The sequence below is a fragment of the Lucilia sericata genome, unplaced genomic scaffold, assembly GCF_015586225.1.
Source record: "Lucilia sericata isolate MDLA Ls3-8-SP2 unplaced genomic scaffold, ASM1558622v1 Contig001812F_arrow, whole genome shotgun sequence".
NCBI classification, from domain to species: domain Eukaryota; kingdom Metazoa; phylum Arthropoda; class Insecta; order Diptera; family Calliphoridae; genus Lucilia; species Lucilia sericata.
This window is the reverse complement of record NW_023995710.1, coordinates 1,395-20,509: the sequence shown is the minus strand read 5'-3', so window position 1 is coordinate 20,509 and position 19,115 is coordinate 1,395. Positions and strand designations below refer to the sequence as shown.

At 34.6% G+C, this 19,115-nt stretch overlaps 1 protein-coding gene across 1 annotated transcript; it reads right to left on the bottom strand.

Annotated features, from left to right (window-relative positions):
• Nucleotides 1–293: 293 nt before the first annotated feature.
• Nucleotides 294–9,752, bottom strand: LOC119612712 (methionine--tRNA ligase, mitochondrial-like; the record flags this gene model as incomplete). The annotated part of the gene is made up of 2 exons (XM_037968559.1): nucleotides 294–1,238; nucleotides 9,558–9,752. Coding segments are annotated over 2 exons (731 nt in total), but the record flags the coding sequence as incomplete, so codon positions are not given.
• Between the last annotated feature and the right edge of the window lie 9,363 nt (nucleotides 9,753–19,115).

Genomic DNA, 19,115 nt, shown 5'->3' with positions numbered 1-19,115 from the left:
AGTATAACAAGAAGTGGACGGTTGTACAATTAAATCTTTTTCTTTAAATAATAATAAAATAGTCTTAAGTTTGGACAAGTGTGTTGTAAATATTAAAATTGGGGGCTCAGCCTATATTTCTGGACTTTTATATTTTGCATAAATAAATAATACGTTTCCTACAACGACGCAGTCCGTGTTCAACTTGTAATGAATATAGATAAGGTGATTAATTTTGTACTATAAAAGCCTCAAATCAAAAGTTAATAAGACTTTTTTGTTGATTTAATCAAAATAAATGAAACAATGCTATGTAAAATACAATTAAATTTTATTAAAGTTACGTGCAATAAACAGTAACACGCACAATTTTGTATAATTTTTTTCTATAAATATTTTCTTTATTGCTGTTTGGACTCTTTATATTAACAAATATAAACAAATGCTTTTCTTCAGTAAGAAGAAGGTAAAACAGGAATTAAATTAAATAAAGTTAAATAAATAAAATAGAAAAACTATGGTTTATTACGTGCCAGTTAAGACTAAATAATGGTAAAGAACAGGTAGTCAAACAAGTCAAGCATCAGATTGTTGCTACTTGCACTCATAAACTCAATTTAGCACGCAACTGTCAGCAGGAACGCCGGAAGGAGGAGGAACAACAGCTCTAGAATAAATTCATTACAATCGTCTACGTTTTTTTTTCTGAGTAGCATTACAATGCTATTGTGCGATTTGCTTGTTCTCGGCACCTTTCTTTGCTTTTGATTTTTTGCCTTGAACTTTCTTCGACTGTTTCGCCAACTGCTGCTGTTGATCATCGTCATCTTCAGGTGGATTGATGCGTTTAAAGAGCACAGCATCGGCACGTGACAGACAACCTTCAATGGGTGGCTCTATGACATCGTTGGCCACCAAACCAAAATGGTCCTTCAAATTCTTCCATAAACGCTGATTCCAAGGCACTCCCAATTTATCCAATAATCTAGTGGAGAGTTGAGGCAATAGGGGCTGCAATACAATACCACACAGACGTAAAGTATCCATTGTCATGGCCATAATGGTTTCAAGCCTTAAGGCATTCTCATCACACTGGGGCAGCGGTATTTTAATTCTTTTTGAATCCTCGGTAATAGTTTTCAATTTTAATTCCCAAGGACGTGAGGTTTCGAAGAAACTATTAGCTGCATGTAATGTTGACATAACACAATCCGCAACCATATAAAAATTTCTATCATTATAATGTTGAGTGCACTTGGCTGCAAGCAGTAAATTTTAATAGAGCAACATGGAGAAGAAGTAGAACAAAAAGTCGTCCACGTCCACCATCATTAAATTGTGGCCACAATGTTATTAGATAAATGTTGGTGTGGTCGTCAGCCGCAGGAGTGTGGGTCACACATAAAAGAATATACAAAAAAAAGGCAAATTGTTTTAGTAAGTTAATAGATTAAAAAACAGTTTTATATTTCTCTCAGCTATCTTCCTTCTATTTAAGTTCTAGTGCGAGTTTGTGATGTTAAGCAAAGGAATTTCCTTAATTATTATTAAGTTTTACAAGCAGTGAGAAAACTAAAAATGTAAGGAGATTGCATTAGTTCGAAAATGAAAAGTGGAATAGCAGCTTGATTATAAAATATTGCAAATTCCTTGAACAACATCACTACATCACTTGAGCTAGAGCTGTGATACATAAAAACAGCTTGTGATTATCATGATAATGATGTATAAGATTGCAAAAGGATAGTAAGGATGTAGCTGGTGATGCAGATGAGGAAAAAAAATATTTGTTTGGTTAGTTGCATGCAATAACAACAACAAAATAATGTTAATAATAAAACAATAATGTTGCTCTAGTGGTGATAGTTGCTGGTGGTTTATGCAATTATGGCAAAAAAGGATATTTATTGTTGCTTAAGCTGCTTAAGTGTAGTAGCAATTGTTGGAGTTGCAGTGTTAGTGTTGTTGTTAGTGGTTGGTTGTACATAATAGCGCAAAAGTAGTACTGGCATTAACAACATAAAGATGGTGCGCTTTAGTACTGGTTATTATAAATTATTTTATTACATAAAGTTTTATTTTTATTTAATCTTATTACAAACTAAAGTACAAATAATATAAAGCAGATTTTTTTACACAACGATTATTTACACAACATCAAAGCATACTTAAGTTAATGTTTTAAATAATTTTTTTAATGAAATAAATACAAAATAAAAATAAATGCAAAGCATTTTATCAGACAAAAGATAAAAACTTTATGAAAAATTGCTCAAAATTAATATAAACAAAAAAATGGAACACTTGCGTTATTAAATTTATAGGACACGAATTATTTAATAGGTTAATATATACACTAGGTAAAATTTTGCTGTATAAATCTTTAATATGTCTGATTTTTTCTTTAATATATGCACATTAAATTTAAATTTTTAATTCCCTTAGTAACACATTAAAATATTGCTCATAAACACACAAAGTTTGACATATTCTGGCGTTCCCATGATCTTCGCTCCGGAACGAGCGCAAACTGTGCCAGTCGAAAGAACTATCAGCCACAGTCGAACCGTTACAACAGTGAATATCTATAATATTCTGTCCGTCTATTTGTTGCTACTGGGCTGATTTTACAAAAATATTCTCAATTGATTAAATTTTGTTGGTATCGAAAATAAGCCATGTCCATCTAAGAAAAAATTTAATAAAATGTCCGTCCTTCCGACATTCAACCATATTTAAACACGATAGGGTGTAAAGATTGTCTTATATTTAAATGGGATAGATAAAGGAGCCTTTAACACACGCTCGATGAGAACTTGTCCCACATATGCCTTGCTATTGTATTTTCCTCTTTTGCAGATTTAGTCAAGCATAAGTGTTGCAAATTAATTAATTACCAACCAAGGAGATCTAACGGGCAACTTAGCCTACTAGTCGCGCATAGACCGTGCCGTCCCCAATATATGCCCAGCATGTGGACAGGATCCCATGATACCCATCACATTTTCAACTGTTCAGCCGACCCTACTTCACTTAGCCCAATGGATTTATGGACTAACCCTATTAAAGTAGCCCAATTTCTTGGCTTGGACCTAAATACAGAAGCCCCGGATTAAAAATTGTATAGTTTAAGCTGTTACAACAACAACAACAACAGGAAACTTATGTTTCTTAAGAATAGAACCTTTGAGGTTCTTCTCAATTCAATCTAAAAACTTGAAAATTTAAGAATAATTTTGGCAAGAAACACTTAATATAAGTACACATCGGAATTGATTCCGAGATAGAGCGCAGAAATTATTGAAATTAGTGTAAAAACCTAGATACTAATTTCTTACATGTGTGAACTATAAAATACATTAATTTGCATTCTAACATATAATTCTCATTCAGTTAATGATATATTTGAAATAAGTAGTTGAATTTTGGAAAAACAAATTCACTATTCTCAAAATGTTCAAGTGCGAATCGAGTTCAAATCAAGAATTCTATTCTTGAACAAAACCTATGAATATTTGTTAAACTTTTCTTTTATAAAATACTAGCTATACCCAGTGTGCTTCGCTACCCTCATCGTAATGGAATAAAATAAATATTATTGTAAATGTATATATATCTGCAATATCAAAAAGTCCCCTATTTAAATTTATGTTTATATATTCAATATTTTAGAAAACTCAAAAAGTACCAATGAAGTACGAAAAAGTAACAAAAGACCTCTTTTATTTAATTTAATGTATCTAAGTTCAATATTATAGAAAATTAAAAAAGTACCAGTTGTAGAACGAAAAATTACCAAAGGGTCCCCTTTTATAGATTCTCATTAACTCCGGGCTCCACATGGTTAATTTCACGTTATAAAAAACACAAAAAGTACCTTTTGAAGAACGAAAAATTACCAAAAAGTCCATTTGAAGAACGAAAAAGTACCAAAAAGTCCCCTCTTATAGATTCTCATTTACTCCAGGCTCTATATGCTTAATTTCATGCTTCTAGGATCAATATTATAGAAAATTCAAAAAGTACCTTTTGAAGAACGAACAAGTAAGAGTGTTATATTCGGCCATGCCGAATCTTATATACCCACCATCAAATCATCCTTATAAATAAACTTTGATATTATCGATCTATGTTGAATCATATGTCGATATTATTATGAACATCAGGGAAATATTTGGAAGAGGGAATTTAATAAAGGCTTAAGCATGGACCGTGCTCTTCCGAATTAAAAATATTAATTTTGTTTGATCCAATATTTATAACCATAAACTCATACAAAACTTGTTTATGTGAAATTTCATCGCTGTAGTCGCATTTGAGCGTTACAGCCAGTAACGAGCGTTACAGTCACTATCTGAGGGGGACCTTATATGGAGGGTGGGGTCAGTTATAGACCGATCCCCATAAAATGTGATAAATAGTTTTTGGCTAGTACAAAACTTGTTTACGTAGAATTTCACTGCTGTAATAGCATTTTTGAGTCAGTAATAACAATACGAAAATTGTTTATGTCGTACTCAGTACTCGCAGTTTTAAGCTAGTAATGAGCTTTAAAGTCATTTTCTGAAGGGGACCTTACAAGGGGGATAGGGCTAATTAAGGACCGATCCTTATAAAATTTGATAAAGAACTTTTGGCTCACACAAAACTAGTTTGTGCCTTAAAGTCATTTTCTGAAGGAGACCTTATATGAGGGGTAGGGTCAATTATGGACCCACCCTCATAAAATTTAAGAAAATGATTTTAGTTCCTATACAAATTTTTTATGTCGAATTTTAATGCTATATATATGCACATATGTTTCTTAAGGACAGAAATGAGCATTAAAGTCATTTTCTGAAGGGGACCTTGTATTGGGGGTAGGGTCAATTATGAACCGATCCTTATAAAATTTTACGAAGAGATTTAAATTCTTATAAAACATATTTGTGACGAATTTCATCGCTATTGATGCTTTTCTTAGCCAGTCATGGGCGATAAAGTCATTTTCTGAAGGGGACTTTATATGGGGGGTAGGGTCAATTATGGACCGATCCTTATAAAATTATATGAAGAGATTTATGCTCCCATAAAACATGTTTGTGCCGAATTTCACCGCTATTGATGCTTCTCTTAGCCAGTTATGGGCGATAAAGTCATTTTCTGAAGGGGACTTTATATGGGGGGTAGGGTCAATTATGGGCCTATCCTTATAAAATTCCACGGAAAGATTTATGTTCCTATAGAACATGTTTGTGCCGAATTTCACCGCTATTGATGCTTCTCTTAGCCAGTTATGGGCGATAAAGTCATTTTCTGAAGGGGACTTTATATGGGGGGTAGGGTCAATTATGGACCGATCCTTATAAAATTTTACAGAGAGATTTAGGTTCCCATAAAACATGTTTGTGCCGAATTTCACTGCTATTGATGCTTCTCTTAGCCAGTTATGGGCGATAAAGTCATTTTCTGAAGGGGACTTTATATGGGGGTAGGGTCAATTATGGACCGATCCTTATAAAATTTTACAGAGAGATTTAGGTTCCCATAAAACATGTTTGTGCCGAATTTCACCGCTATTGATGCTTCTCTTAGCCAGTTATGGGCGATAAAGTCATTTTCTGAAGGGGACTTTATATGGGGGGTAGGGTCAATTATGAGCCTATCCTTATAAAATTTTAAAAAGAGATTTAGGTTCCCATGAAACATGTTTGTGCCGAATTTCACCGCTATTGGTTCTTCCCTTAGCAAGTTATGAGCGATAAAGTCATTTTTGAAGGGGACTTTATATGGGGGGTAGGGTCAATTATGGACCGATCCTTATAAAATTTTACAGAGAGATTTAGGTTCCCATAAATCATGTTTGTGCCGAATTTTACCGCTATTGATGCTTCTCTTAACCAGTTATGGGCGATAAAGTCATTTTCTGAAGGGGACTTTATATGGGGGGTAGGGTCAATTATGAGCCTATCCTTATAAAATTTTAAAAAGAGATTTAGGTTCCCATAAAACATGTTTGTGCCGAATTTCACCGCTATTGGATCTTCCCTTATAAAGTTATGAGCGATAAAGTCATTTTCCTTTATAAAATCCTTATAAAATTTTACAGAGAGATTTAGGTTCCCAAAAAACATGTTTGTGCCGAATTTCACCGCTATTGATGCTTTTCTTAGGCAGTTATGGGCGATAAAGTCATTTTCTGAAGGGGACTTTATATGGGGGGTAGGGTCAATTATGGACCGATCCTTATAAAATTCTAGGAAGAGATTTAAGTTCCCATAAAACATATTTGTGCCAAATTTCACCTTTATTGGTTCTTCCCTTAGCAAGTTATGAGCGATAAAGTCATTTTCTGAAGGGGGCCTTATATGGGGGCTAGGCGAAATTGTGGACCGATATTGCCCATTTTCAATACCAAACAAACTGCATCAACTAGAAGTATCTGTGCAAAATTTCAGCTCGCTAGCTGCTTCCATTTGGACTCTATCGTGTTTTCAACAGACAGACGGACAGACGGACGGACATGGCTAGATCGTCTTAGAATCTTATAAGGACCCAGAATATATATACTTTTATGGGTCTTAGACGAATATTTCAATGTGTTACAAACGGAATGACAAAAACAATATACCCCCCATCTTTTTTGATGGTGGGTATAAAAAGTACCAAAAAGTCCCCTTTTATAGATTCTCATTTACTCCAGGCTCTACATGCTTAATTTCATGCTTCTAGGATCAATATTATAGAAAATTCAAAAAGTACTTTTTGAAGAACGAAAAAGTACCAAAAAGTCCCCTTTTATAGGTCCTCACTTAATTCGAGCTCTACATGTTTAATTTCATGTTTCTAGGTTCAATATTATAGAAAATTCAAAAAGTACCTTTTGAAGAACAAAAATGTACCAAAAAGTCCCTTTTATAGTTTCTCACTTAATCCAGGCTCTACATGCATACTTTCATGTTTCTATTTTCAATATTATAGAAAATTCATAAAGTACCTTTTGAAGAACAAAAAAGTACCAAAAAGTCCCTTTTTATAGATTCTCATTTACTACGGGCTCTAAATGCTTATTTTCATGTTTCTAGGTTCAATTTAATAGAAAACTCAAAAAGTACCAGTCGAAGGACGAAAAAGTACCAAAAAGTCCCCTTTTATAGATTCTCATTTACTCCAGGCTCTACATGCTTAATTTCATGCTTCTAGGATCAATATTATAGAAAATTCAAAAAGTACCAGTCGAAAGACGAAAAAGTACCATAAAGTCCCCTTTTATAGATTCTCATTTACTCCGGGCTCTACATGCTTAATTTCATGTTTCTAGGTTAAATTTTATAGAAAACTCAAAAAGTACCAGTCGAAGGACGAAAAAGTACCAAAAAGTCCGCTTTTATAGATTCTCATTTACTCCGGTCTCTACATGTTTAATTTCATGTTTCTAGGTTCAATATTATAGAAAATTCAAAAAGTACCTTTTGAAGAACGAAAAAGTACCAAAAAGTCTCATTTTATAGATTCTCATTTACTCCAAGCTCTACATGCTTAATTTCATGTTTCTAGGTTTAATTTTAAAGAAAACTCAAAAAAGTACCTGTGTAGAACGAAAAAGTAGCGAAAAGTCCCTTTATTATTAATTTCATGTTTCTATTTCAATATCATAGAAAACTCAAAAAGGACCAGTTGGAGAATGAAAAGTACCAAAAAATATCACTTGATACCGGGGTTCCAAATAACACCCCATTAGGATATTTAGTGTTTCTAAATTTAAAAATTTTATCTAAATTGGATCATTGTGGTTGAATACAATCAAATTTCCCGTTTTTACCCCTTTTGGTACTTTTTTCCTCCCCATTAACGAAATAAAAATTTTATTCCAAAAAGTTGCAACATCGTAGTGGGAGCCCGTTATTATGTATTCATATGTATAAGTTAATAAACCAAAAACAATGTTTTATGAAAAAAGTACCAAAAATAGGTACAATTTTAACCCCTTAAACGTCCGAATATCCAAAAAGTACTAAGTTCATATTTTTATTTTTTCGTTAAGTTATGAAGGAGTCAAAAATATTTTTTGAATGTGCACTGGTTTAAAAAATACTTGGGGTGCGAAAAAAGTACCAAAATACAGTTTTTACCCGTTTATTCCCTAAAGGGTCCGAATTTTAAAAAAGTACCAGACACCTGTGCGTTTATTTTTTAAATGAACGGCGATAAGCATTAAACTGTTTTTGTATCTTTTCTAGTTTAGGAGATATAAGGTTACCGAATTTACCCGTTTTTACCCTTTTTTACCCCCTAAACATTCGAATTTCCAAAAATCCCGTCTTAGTGGATCTATTTGGCGGGAGACCAACCTCCTGTCCAAATTTCAGCTCTTTAGCTTCAACCGTTTAGGCTGTGCGATGATGAATCAGTCAGTGAATCAGTCAGTCAGTCAGTAACGTTAGAATTTTATATATATAGATTATAAATTCTGAAATTAAGTAGGAATTGGTCTCATATTAAGAAAACAATTCTTGAAATATTTAAGCTCAACCGCTCAATATAAATTTTAGCGTAGAAAGTTGAGGAGTTGTAGAATATTTGTGATGTCGGATAGTCAAGCATCACTTAATGCTTTACTATGTCAGGAGTAGACATAGACAGTTTGTGATGAAAGGATTTTCACAATGAATTAACTCTGTATTGGATAGCTGGCCGTAAAGATCGCTCTGGCCATAACGGGCCACTTGTTTGGCCAATAGAGATGCTCGGAGCTTGTTTATTGGACCAGCACTTTTTTGACATTCCCAGCAAATATGTGTGATTCATGGAACGAATCTGAGTTTATTCACCATTGGGGAACAATATCAGAGTTCAGACATACAAAGTTCTTAGTAACGCAGTCTAAGGGTAAATTCCAAAAATTATTGTCGTTTAATAAAAGCAAGTTATAAACATTATCGGAATTATTTACTGGACATTGTCGTCTTAGAGACCAGCAGTCCATTTAGGCTCATTCTACGATAAGGCTAGGATACAATTGAGAACAATTGATGACAAGGATACAATTGAGAAGACTTTTCGACATAATAACGTAGGAGTTAAGGTCCTTGATTGATGCAAAGCTGTCCAAGTAGATATGTATAGTCAAATTTTCGAGATTCAATTCCCAGATTCTACTCGCGGCTGTATTGATTAATATATGTAAATGTGTATAGAATTTGAATTCAACGCAAACATATTAATATATATGCATATTAAAATATCGGTGAGGTTAAGTTCAATATTATTTTTCTTTTATTTCTGCATTAAATCGTAATTACACTTTGACACCAATATTTAATAAATATAAAACACTCGCAAAAACTACTAAAACCGCAATATAAATGAAGTTTAAAAAGTATAAAAAATAATAACAATATAAACAAACCCAAAAGAGTAAATAAATTATGAAAATATTTAAAGCTTTAAAGGAATAAAAAGACGCAAAACATAAAACAAATAAGACAAATTTATACAGTTAGTGGCCAATAATGCAAACACTCATACCCACACAAGTCATTCACACTTCTAACCAACACACACAAATAAAAACAGATTTAATACAAAAAGCCACTTACCATCCAGTTGTTCCAACGAATCCCACAGATGTCGTGCACTATCCGTCTTTAGAATATCGCGCAATTGTGCTGTATGGACACGAGGATAAATTTGTCGTGGATTCAGAGATTTAGCACAAACGCGTGATAGTAGATTACCCAGAGTATCGGCTAGTTCAGCATTTAATATACGCATAGCTTTAATGCTGCTATAATCTGCAAAGAAAGAAAAAAAATAGAACGCAAAAAGAAAATAGAATTAGTTAAATAGAGAGATTCCAGTAAGAAGTAGAGAAAGAATGAAAAATAAAATGTGTAGAAGATTTAAATCGTGCTATTGGGAAAAATGTAATAACTATACATATTTGAGGGTATACTTAGTTGATATTGAATTAAGAATTTATATTTTTTAATATTTAAGGCATTTTGTTTATTTAAAGAAGTAGTAAATAGACATAATGGATCAAGAGTATTTTCGTAGAACTTTTATAATACTCTTTACAAATAAGAGTTTAGGTTTTTCTCTACTTGATTTAGTAGCCCTCTTCCTTCGATATATTCGAAGGATTTCTGACATTTCCATATATATTTCAGAGAATTTCTGTCTCGAATATTTTTGTTCATATCGGATTAGCGAAAGCTGCCTTATAATCGACAAAAAGAGTTGCGTATCAATTTGTTTTCCCTTAGACTTTTTTTGAATTTTTAAAAATTTTGTTCGAAAATCGATTTTCTAAGCCCAACGCCACATTGATATTGTCCGATTATTTCGTTAACTTCTAGATTTGACCGAATCTTGTATGCATAGAACCTAATAAGAGCCTAGAACAAATTATTATGATATATAGATTTATCACACACGGGTATAAAACATATCCTCTCTAGTATACATAGGAGGATGTATACTATATCAAATCCGAAGAAATACACCTAGGCCACTATCGGGCCTGTTGTGCGCTCCAATTCAAGAAAAAAAAATTGTTCACTGAATGTATTATTTTTCCATGTTCAGAAACTCAGTTTCCTGGACGTAATTCCTAAGAATCTTTCAATCGTGTTGGTTAAGAATGTTATTTCCGGAATAACATCACTTCCAAGATACTTGGATCTAACTTCGACGAATGCCTGACAATGGCAAAGAAAGTGCTCCAGAGTTTCACTGTCCTCTCCACATGACACAGACTTGCTCATTTTGAGGAGATTTCTCGTCTTGCTCTCATCAGGGTCACCCCATAGAATCTTTGTGGTTCTACCCACCGTTTCATTATTCCAAGAGGCCTTATGGGACTCTCTCATCCATATTTTTAATTCAGCTTTTGCGTTTGTCAGGTTAACTACATCGAGCTCCCTTTAAAGCTATTCCTTTCGTTGCCGACTACTCCCGAGTGGCCTGGTACCCATATGGTGTGAACCTTACCTCTGGGAGAGTATTCAGTTAAAGCTTTCTTACAATCCAATACGGTCTTAGATTTAATTCTATCACCTGATATCGCACTAATTGCCTTCTGGCTGTCGGTAAATATATTAAGCCCTGTGGCCGCCATATTTATTCTAATCCAATTTACACATTCCGTTATTGCTCGTTCTTCTGCCTGGAAGCTTGTGTTATGATTAGGTAAACGGTGGTATATTTCTGTTTCTGGGTCTTCAATATAGAACCCCAGGCCCACTTTGTCCACTAATTTAGAGCCATCCGTGTAGCAACGGATTCCTACTGGTATTTGCTCTAATGTTCCGCTTGACCAAGACATTCTATCTGGGATTAGCGTTTCAAAGTTTCCGACATATTCTGTGTCTGGTATGCGATGTCCTCTCTAAGTCGGGGATTTTGTAAAACCTTTGATCATAATATGTTGTTGCTGTTGCCCTTTCGTCTTGTTCAATACAATTAAAACTACCCAGAAAAAACTTGGTAATGACCTGTATTTACGTCTGCATTACTTTTAAGTACTCTTATAATGTCTTACCTATAATCAGATACATAAGTACCTTAATATGAATTTTGTAGTTTTGTTTGATCATACGACAGCATACTAACGAATAAGGGTGCGTATTCTACGGGATTGTAAAACAAAAAGTTTACATAACAACTTACTTTTTAATGACTGCATTACTTTTAAGTACTCTTATAATGACTTACATATAATCAGATACGTAAGTAATTTATTATGAATTTTGCTTTTTTATTTGATCGTACTACAGCGTACTAACGAACAAGGGTACATAGAATATGCGTAAAACAACTATTTAACTACCTATTTGTAGGTACTTATTTAAGTAAATATTTTTAAGCGAACGTGGTAAGTATTTGCTTCCAATGTCATTACCGTATTAGTGAAAACCGGTTTCTAAGCTTCTTAACTGATTACTCTACAATATAAGTTTTTGCTGTGTACATTTAGTCTCCATTTACATGTTAAAATTCAATCAATTATGTAGTTCTCTATCCCTAGATACTATATCGCATTTGTTGTTTACATTTCCCACATTTGCTGAATTTTTTTTCCATTTTAGAATTTGAAATTTTAGCAATATAATGAATTTAATTCGCAATATATTTTACCTTTTTTCCTTTGCTATTTTTATATGTAGGTATTTTTTCAACAATTTCTGATGACTCATTTTTCAATTAAAATTTGCAACTTTTAACCGGTGCTAAGCATTTGTTGTGTTTGTGTGGGCCTTTTGGCTGAAAAAAGGTAAAGCAACAACAAATATCCGTACATACTATGCTTTTAACCAATTTCAACATTTTAGCTAAATCAGCAAAGTTAATAATTTCAATCAAAGTAGCCAAGAGAAATTTTACCATCAGAAACAGACGTTAGTTAAGCTTTGGCAACAAATACATACATATAAACAATTTAACAACTACAGTTAGGGAAATGGGAGTATTGAAAGGCTGTAACAGCAAAATGCCAAAAAGGAAATTAAATAAAATTTGTTTACAAAATAGCTAAAATTGAAATTCTTTATAAGACAATTTAAGTTGGAAAGGATTTTACAGTGATAAATTGTTAACTAAAGTTAATTTGTATAGCCTTGACCAACTGGCCAAAGGTAAGCAAAAATTGTGTTTAAAAATCACCCACAAAAAGATTTTATTTAACAATTGTTACAAACATATTTAAAAAAATATAAAACATCACAACAATAGAAAAAAAGTAACAAAATACTACAAAAAAACAAGCTTAAAATCATTTATACTCAAAAAACAACCACACGCCTACATACCGACAAAATAACTATAGAACACAAGAGGCCTAAAGTTTTAAATCAAAAATATTCCAACAATAAACGTTAGAGAAAGAGAAATAAATGAAAGAAAAAATAAAAATGATTTTTACACACTAACACCTTTTGTTGTGGTCCAAATGCAGCACAAAGAAAATATAGGCGTTATTTTGAAATATAAAAGTTTTCACATTTTTTTTTTTGTGTTTCTATTTTACCAACAAAGAACAATAGCATTTGAAAACAAAGTTAATGTATTATGGAAATTAAACAAATACTACAACACATTGTATTTAAATACTAATACATACACACAAATGTTAATAAAACTTTTGAAATAAAAGAAATAAAACTTTAAATAAAAATTTACTGAAAATTGTCTTCAGCCTGAGAATAATTTAAAGATTTTAATAAGAAATTATACTGGACACATTGGAAGGTTATACACATTCATCGGACGTGCCTGATCGCATACCAGACACAGAATATGTCGGAAACTTTGAAAAGCTAATCCCAGATAGAATGTCTTGGTCAAGCGGAACATTAGAGCAAATACCAGTAGGAATCCGTTGCTACATGGATGGCTCTAAATTAGGGGACAAAGTGGGCCTGGGGTTCTATATTGAAGATCCAGAAACAGAAATATACCACCGTTTACCTAATCATAACACAAGCTTCCAGGCAGAAGTACGAGCAATAACGGAATGTGTAAATTGGATTAGAATAAATATGGCGCCCACAGGGCTTAATATATTTACCGACAGCCATAAGGCAATTAGTGCGATATCAGGAGATAGAATTAAATCTAAGACCGTATTGGATTGTAAGAAAGCTTTAACTGAATACTCTCCCAGAGGTAAGGTAGTCGGCAACGAAAGTGCGAATGTAATAGCTTTAAAGCGAAGGGAGCTCGATGTAGTTAACCTGACAAACCAAAAGCAAAACCATTCGACGCAACAAAAGCTGAATTAAAAATATGGATGAAAGAATCCCATAAGGCCTCTTGAAATAATGAAACGGTGGGTAGAACCACAAAGATTCTATGGGGTGACCCTGATGAGAGCAAGACGAGAAATCTCCTCAAAATGAGCAAGTCTTAGGTTAGTATGATGGTACGTATTTTGAGTGGACACACAGGATTACGTGCACATCTATACAAAATTGGACGTGCGGATTCAGACGAATGTAGAGCATGTGGAGAGGACAGTGAAACTCTGGAGCACTTTCTTTGCCATTGTCAGGCATTCGTCGAAGTTAGATCCAAGTATCTTGAAAGTGATGTTATTCCGGAAATAACATTCTTAACCAAAACCGATTGGAAGATTCTTAGGAATTACTTCCAGGAAACTGAGTTTCTGAACATGGAAAAATAATACATTCAGTGAACAATTTTTTTTTCTTGAATTGGAGCGCACAACAGGCCCGATAGTGGCCTAGGTGTATTTCTTTGGATTTGATGTAGTATACATCCTTCTATCAACCTAACCTAATAAGAAATTATATAAAAGCTTCAGGTTTGATACAAAAGCTAATGCTAACGTATTGGTGAAATAAAAAGATTCTTTGGACGCCTAAAAACCTGTCTTGTTTAAGTTTTGAATATAGTCCTTCGATATGTGTCCTCTATTCGTTATTTCTATAACAATTAAATTTTTAAATTTCATTCAAACATACACACACAAAAGTTTCTTTAAAGTTTACTTTTTTCTTTCAATATTGTCCTGCTAGAGAAAATAAAATTTTTTTGCAACATATTTCTTCACACATACTTTACAAGTCTTAGGAAGATTTAGTTTTCTGGCAACAAAACTACATCATATTCAACTCATAAAAAAAGCTATACCAGATTTCAAATCCTATTCCAACTAAATAAGAACAACAAGTTGTTGTCTTAAGGCATCAAAAAAAAAACGAAAGAAAATCACATTAAACACTAACAAAAATTCCCTAACAGAACTTAAGTTTTTCTTGTAACTTTTACTTTTTGGTATTTTGTTTTCTGTTCTTGCAACCAACCATCCATCCACTTGTGTCACTAACTGCAATTTTATGCCAAGATATAAACACATATACTGACATCTAGCGAAACCCAGCAGTTTTACTTGGTGACCCTTTAGACAATATTTATATATTTATATATCTATACATTTTTGGATCATTTGAAGGTATAATGTAGAAGGGGAAATCAATCCCTGAGTAGTATAAAGAGTAGAATCTATGAAAATGTTACTGTTTCATATTTCAAACTCTGAATCACTTGTCTACACTTCGGTTGTTACTTCTCTCTAGGACAAGCACATGTTAAAAACCGACTTAGATATATAGCTAACCGGAATCAAACTTACTTGATCATGAATTCGGGACATCAACCCTAAACTGCTGGAAATAAACACTTCAAACAAAACTTAATCCTAGAGAGAAATAATGTTTAAATTCAAACTTATACTCATGTCGTAGTAGTAGAGACAAACAAACAATAGTTTAAACGCAGGATATGAGTGACAAGCCAAGAGCAAAAACAACTAACACTTATTGCAATAACAATTACAACAATGAAAACAAATACATGTCAAAACTTTTACACTTAAAGGATGAAAATGTTGTACGAGCAGTTCCTTTACAGTTTAAGTTTTTCATCTCTTCATTTTTTTGTTTGTGTGTTAGATTGTTTGTTTCAACGTTGCAAATGGGAGAAAGTGTGTGTAAAGTGCGTGAACTTAACACAGATTTTCATAGGTAAAACTGAAAGTTTAATTTAAGTTATTCTTTTCATCCCCAAGGATAAGGTATGTGTGTTCATATTTATTTATAAGATGATGGAAATGCAAGAACTACGAGGGAACTAGGTTAGGTTGATAGGAGGATGTATACTACATCAAATCCGAAGAAATACACCTAGGCCACTATCGGGCCTGTTGTGCGCTCCTTATCATGAAAAAAAATCACTGAATGAATTATTTTTCAGTGTTCAGAAACTCAGTTTCCTGAACGTAATTCCTAAGAATCTTCCAATCAGTGTTAGTAAGGAATGTTATTTCCGGAATAACATCACTTCCAAGATAATTGGATCTAACTTCGACGAATGCCTGGCAGTGGCAAAGAAAGTGCTCCAGAGTTTCACTGTCCTCTCCACATTCGTCTGAATCCTCACGTCCAATTTGCATAGATGTGCCCGTAATCCTGTGTGTCCACTCAGAATACGTACCATCATACTAACTTCAGACTTGCTCATTTTGAGGAGATTTTTCGTCTTGCTCTCATCAGGGTCACCCCATAGGATCTTCGTGGTTCTACCCACTGTTTCATTATTCCAAGAGACCTTATGGGATTCTCTCACCCATATTTTTAGTTCAGCTTTGTTGCGTCGAATGGTTTTGCGTTTGTCAGGTTAACTGCCTCGAGCTCCCTTAAAGCTATTACATTCGCCCTTTCGTTGCCGACTACTCCGGAGTGGCCTGGTACCCATATGATGTAAACCTTACCTCTGGGAGAGTATTCAGTTAAAGCTTTCTTACAGTCCAATACGGTCTTAGATTTAGTTCTATCACCTGATATCGCCCTATCGAGGGAAATAGAACCAATAAAAAATATGGCCGGTTGATTTTATCATTGCGTTTGTAACGAAATATTGGTCATAGATCCAAAATATAGGTACAACAATAGGGTCCGAACGGAAAGAGCTAGGGCTAATTTCAGTCCACCTAGTCCCCATACAAGTGACCTGCGGGAAATTATCGTTGCAGAACTGACCCTACACCCTTAATATACTTAATCAAATCAAGCTATTTTTTAAAAAGATGGTAATGCAACCTTTATGGAAAATCAACGCTCCATTGTTTTTAATAAATATTTATGATCTCTTTACTAATATAAAGTATAATTTCGCAACAATTGAACTTGTTTTCTTCAATTATATAAACAATTTATTCCAAATCATTTTCATTTACATATATTTTCCAAATAAAAATTCTTTATTATGCAAAAAAATAATGCATTAAAATTGCAAATATAATTCATACAAAAATATTATTTAAATCTTTTTTTGCCATTTTGTGACATTTGTTTCTTCATATATTATATAAAAAAACAACATTTGCATCCCCAATATGCAAGTCAGAATATTTGAAGAACTGTAAACAAAATGTTCAAACATACTTACAAGCTACAGCAAAAAAAAAGGAGAAGCAAAATTGCAAATTCTATGTTAAGTGGTTTTTAAGGACCATCATAAGGCAACTTCAACCTGTGTAAGGTAACAGGAAAATATATACAGTCAATCCCACGAACTTAAGACGAATATTTGCATGGTAACCCAAGTTAGTTAGTTAGTTAGTTAGTTAGTTACGTTAGTTAGTTAGTTGTTAGTTAGTTTTTAGTTAGTTAGTTAGTTTTAGTTAGTTAGTTAGTTCGTTCGTTAGTTAGTTCGTTCGTCGTTCGTTCGTTAGTTCGTTAGTTCGTAGTTCGTTCGTTCGTTAGTTCGTTCTTTCGTTGTTCGTTCGTTCGTTTCGTTCGTTCGTTCGTTCGTTCGTTCGTTCGTGTTCGTCGTTCTTCGTTCGTTCGTTCGTTCTTTCGTTCGTTCGTTGTTCGTTAGTTCGTTCGTTTCGTTCGTTCGTTCGTTCGTTCTTTTCGTTCGTTCGTTCGTTCGTTCGTTCGTTCGTTTCGTTCGTTCGTTCGTTCGTTCGTTCGTTCGTTCGTTAGTTCGTTCGTTCGTTCGTTCGTTCGTTCGTTCGTTCGTTGTTAGTTCGTTCGTTCGTTCGTTGTTTCGTTCGTTCGTTCTTCGTTCTTCGTCGTTTTCGTTCGTTAGTTCGTCGTTCGTTCGTTCGTTCGTTCGTTCGTTCGTTCGTTCTCGTTCGTTCGTTCGTTCGTTTCGGTTCGTTCGTTCGTTCGTTCGTTCGTTCGTTCGTTCGTAGTTCGTTCGTTCGTTCGTTCGTTCGTTCGTTTCGTTCGTTCGTTCGTTTCGTGTCGTTCGTTCGTTCGTTTCGTTCGCTTCGTTCTTCGTTCGTTCGTTCGTTCGTTCGTTCGTTCGTTCGTTCGTTCGTTCGTTCGTTCGTTCGTTCGTTCGTTCGTTCGTTCGTTCGTTGTTCGTTCGTTTCGTTCGTTCGTTCGTTCGTTCGTTCGTTCTTCGTTCGTTATTCGTTCGTTCGTTCGTTCGTTCGTTCGTTCTTTCGTTCGTTCGTTCGTTCGTTCGGTCGTTCGTTCGTTCGTTCGTTCTTCGTTCGGTCGTTCGTTCGTTCGTTTCGTTCGTTCGTTCGTTTCCTTCGTTCGTTCGTTCGTTCGTTCTTTCGTTCGTTCGTTCGTTCGTTTCGTTCGTTCGTTCGTTCGTTCGTTTCGTTCGTTCGTTCGTTCGTTCGTTCGTTCGTTCGTTCGTTTCGTTCGTTCGTTCTTCGTTCGTTCGTTCGTTCGTTCGTTTTTCGTTGTTCGTTCGTTCGTTCGTTCGTTCGTTCGTTCGTTCGTTTTCGTTCGTTTCGTTCGTTCGTTTGTTCTTCGTTCGTTCGTTCGTTCGTTCGTTCGTTCGTTCGTTCTTTCGTTTCTTTTTCGTTCGTTCGTTCGTTTCGTTAGTTCGTTCGTTCGTTCGTTTTCGTTCGTTCGTTCGTTCGTTCGTTCGTTCGTTCGTTCGTTCGTTTCGTTCTTTCGTTCGTTCGTTCGTTCGTTCGTTTTCGTTCGTTCGTTCGTTCGTTGTTCGTTCGTTCGTTCGTTCGTTCGTTCGTTCGTTCGTTCGTTCGTTCGTTCGTTCGTTCTTCGTTCGTTTCGTTCGTTCGTTCGTTCGTTCGTTCTTCGTTCGTTCGTTCGTTCGTTCGTTTCGTTTCGTTCGTTCGTTCGTTCGTTCGTTCGTTAGTTCGTTCGTTTGTTCGTTCGTTTTAGTTCGTTGTTAGTTAGTTTGTTTTGTTAGTTCGTTTCGTTCGTTCTTTTCGTTCTTCGTTCGTTCGTTCGTTCGTTCGTTCGTTCGTTCGTTCTTCGTTCGTTCGTTCGTTCGTTCGTTCGTTCTTCGTTCGTTTCGTTCGTTCGTTTTTTCGTTCGTTCGTTAGTTCGTTCGTTCGTTCGTTCGTTCGTTCGTTCGTTCGTTCGTTCGTTCGTTCGTTCTTCGTTTCGTTCGTTCGTGTTCGTGTCGTTCGTTCGTTCGTTCGTTCGTTCGTCGTTCGTTCGTTCGTTCGTTCGTTCGTTCGTTCGTTCGTTCGTTCGTTCGTTCGTTCGTTCGTTCGTTGTTCGTTCGTTTCGTTCGTTCGTTGTTCGTTCGTTCGTTCGTTCGTTCGTTCGTGTTCGTTCGGTTTCGGTAGTTCGTTAGCTTTCGTGGTGGGACTCGCCCTCAAGGATCTCTTGACTAGCGGGCTAGAACACTACCATACT